A 3,264-nucleotide genomic window follows, 5' to 3' on the forward strand; every position below is an offset into this window, starting at 1 on the left:
AAGGTTGTGGTATATACAAGACTCCACCCAACCAAATAGAGCCGAATCATCCCATCATGAGCGCCGCGCTATCATCATTCAATCCTCATAGGTATCATCCAATCCAAAGTAATCCCACCAAACACCTGATAGTATCATTTCTTGCACGCTCAAGCCTTTGTCTCGAACATGCGCGCCTCGACGTCCTTGTCAGCAAGGACAGAGTCGTTGTCGATAGCACCCTCAGTGGTACCAACATGGCTCTCGCTGTAAGCATCGAGCTCAGCACCCTTGGCCAAGTTGAGGTAAAGGGGGTAAGACCAGGAGATGACGAAGAAGATGAGCGGGATGCACATGGCCTTCCGGGTACCGATATGGTCAGCAACGTTGCCGAGGATGACAGGGCCGACAGCACCGCCGCAGACGGAGGAGACGAGGAAAGAAGCACCGCGCTTGGTGTGGCGACCGAGACCACGGAGAGTCAGGGCGAAGATGATGGGGAAGACGCAAGACTCGAAGAAGAGCACGATCATCAACATGCTAAGACCTCCCCAGTTGGGCCGAGTGGAGCTTCCAGTGTCTACGCCCATCGCGGCCGCGATAAATACAACTACTAGGGATAGGAAAGCGAGTAGTACGTAGCGGGGCTTGCCACCGTAGTACATGATTCCGGCTGCGGCGAAACGTCCGACGGCGAAAAGGGCCTGGGCGATGGCATAGAAATTGGCACCCTCGTGATGACCATCAGTAACCGAAAGGTCAGGGCGTGCCTCAGCAAAGTAGTCTGGGGGTATAAAGTTAGTGTATGTCTCACATGTGTGTTGTGTGGGGGTGACTTACTGATGAAGTAGGCAGCAACACCAACTTGACCAGCAACGTAGGAGAACTGAGCAGCGGTACCCCAGAAGAGAGTGTACTGCTTGCGCATAGGCTTGTCGACGTAGCCGGTAGCAGCGGTAGTCATCTCAGCTTGGTCGGCCATGTCGGAGTCGGTAATCTCGGGAATAGGAGCCTAGAGAAGTCAGTACATGTCTCGCATGAAATTTGCACAGGGAGATACTTACAAAGTAGAAGACAACGGCCAAGATACCGACGAAGCCAGCAATTCCAAGGTAGACCCATTGGACAGCCTCAAGAGACTTTCCGTCAGTACCAACGTTCTTAAAGATGACCTGGGCAGCGAGGACGGGAGCAACGACGGAGCCGACAGCCTGAACGGACTGAGACAGCTCAAGACGGAACTCGGAGTACTTGGGAGGACCGCAGACGGCAATGTATGGGTTGGCAGATGTCTCGAGTGTAGACAGACCAGAGCCGGCAATGAACATGGCACCGCAGAAGCCACCGAAGCTTCGCTTGACAGCCGCAGGCCAGAACATGAGAGCACCGACACAGTAGATGGAGAGACCGAGAATGAAGGTGTATCGGTAACCGAAGCGGCGGAGGAACCATCCAGAGTACGTCAGAGGACCGATAAAGTAGGCGCCAAAGTACGCAGCCTGGAGGCCAGACGACTCTCCACGACTGATGTTAAGGGCGACTTGGAAGCGAGAGTTGAGGACATCGAGAAGACCGTAGGCGAATCCCCACATGAAGAAGAGGATTGTGACCAAGGTGACGGGAACGATGGACTGGCGGACGGTAAGAGCAGAAGCTCCGGTAACGACACGGTTGTCGACAGACTTGCGGCGAACCTGCTCATCGATGACTTCAGCAACTGAAGGACGACGAGCCTGTTGCTCATGGACTTGGTCCATGGTAGGCTCCAGCGAGCCCTTGTTTCCAAAGAGACCCATGATGAGGCGGGCAGGTAAAGATTGGATTGAAGTAGACAGCCAAAGGATCAACAGACGATATGTCTGTAGAGGCAAATCCAAGTGAGTGATGCAGGCGAAGAGCGAGAGGCTGATGCTGTTTCAGTCGAGGGGTACAGGGCACAATATATATCGGCCCTCGAAGATCTCCCAGATACCATCCTCATGGTAAAGGTCGCGACATGGGCTGGTGCCGTCCAGGCTCGACAGTAGTTGGTAGCTCATCGGTAGTCCCATGCTGGCGTTGGTTGAGCGGCGTATAAGCCGGGGTGTTGGGGTAGAATGGCCTGCTAACGCATCGCCCCGTACGCTACTCCCCAGTATCCGCAAATTTTCAACAGAGATCGGCTCTCAATGGCTGGCTCTTCCTCGGCGCTTCCGTAGCCCGCAACATTCCACCGAAAGTGCTTCCGGCAAACATCGGAAGTGCTTTGGCTTCGACCAGTCACCACTGGCAGGACGCAGCACTAAAGCACAGAATGGACGTGCTCCTCCGAGCAGTCCCACTTAGTTGTTGAGCCTCACGACACAAATGCCTCGCAGATGGGGCTCGATAACATATCCGCACTGCCAACCCCGTGGAGAGACGTAGCGCTAAGAGAAAAAAAATGGAATGAGCTCTGTGGAGTGCAGCCCACACGGTGATTTAGCGATTCGCTCCAACGCTTCTAGAGGGCTCATCACCTGTACCCCGCTGTTGATCTTTCAAACGATCTGCCTGGTGCGATGGCGTCAGGGTCCTTGTGCGCAGGACCTCTAGAAGGCGTTCACAAGCAATAGCAAGCGAGGCTTGTAGGGCCAGCAAGTGAACGACAAGCGATCCAGGACGGGCTGTGCGCCGCCACCAAGCCTCCTTTGGGCAATCCACGATCCTGTCTAGCGTTGGTGCGCATCACTTCTTGGTCTGCCAGTAGCCTCTGGGCCTACTTGGCACGGTTAGGCACAATGACATGAGGCCTTGTTGAGGCTCCTACCCGCTGGCTGGCCAGGGTGGTCTCGCATGGCCTCAAGCCTGAGGTCTGTGAGCGGTTTGGTGCGAAGCCGCATATTGTACCCAAAACACAACCTATGGCTGCGCTGCGATATCGCGATACTCGACTGAAGCATTCTGAAAGCGCCCAACATGCGTGGTTTAGGCGGGCTATCACGATGCCAACTCTCTCGGCGCTATTCAGCTGGCAGATCTTCACGATGGAGCATTCACGGTGGCTTGCAAAACACCCCATCACTGGATATGGAGGTGTCTGAAGGCGTTGATCTCGCACTTGCAAGTCAGATCTGCTGCACGAGACACCTATTGAAGTGCGTCATGTCTGCTCATCGTGATTTCAGCGATCGAGGAATGGCGATAATCTGGTGTGCAACCATTACCCTCCGCATTCTCATCTCCTGCTAGCAAGTCTGCCGGACTGCGAACCAGGTTTACTATCTTTCTCTCCACGGGAGCTCTCTTAGCTACAAGGGTGCCTCC

The 3,264-nt window shown here is 54.7% G+C and overlaps 1 protein-coding gene across 1 annotated transcript; it reads right to left on the reverse strand.

Annotated features, from left to right (window-relative positions):
- Positions 1-2,051, reverse strand: ACET3X_003381 (uncharacterized protein). Its single transcript, XM_069448650.1, has 3 exons — positions 1,044-2,051; positions 820-991; positions 1-763 (listed from the first exon to the last, which is right to left on the reverse strand). Exons 1-3 carry the CDS (start codon positions 1,773-1,775, stop codon positions 150-152), a joined length of 1,518 nt encoding a protein of 505 aa, XP_069309928.1. The 5' UTR covers positions 1,776-2,051; the 3' UTR covers positions 1-149.
- Positions 2,052-3,264: the final 1,213 nt, after the last annotated feature.

Source organism: Alternaria dauci, chromosome 2 (genome assembly GCF_042100115.1).
Source record: "Alternaria dauci strain A2016 chromosome 2, whole genome shotgun sequence".
Lineage (NCBI taxonomy): Eukaryota > Fungi > Ascomycota > Dothideomycetes > Pleosporales > Pleosporaceae > Alternaria > Alternaria dauci.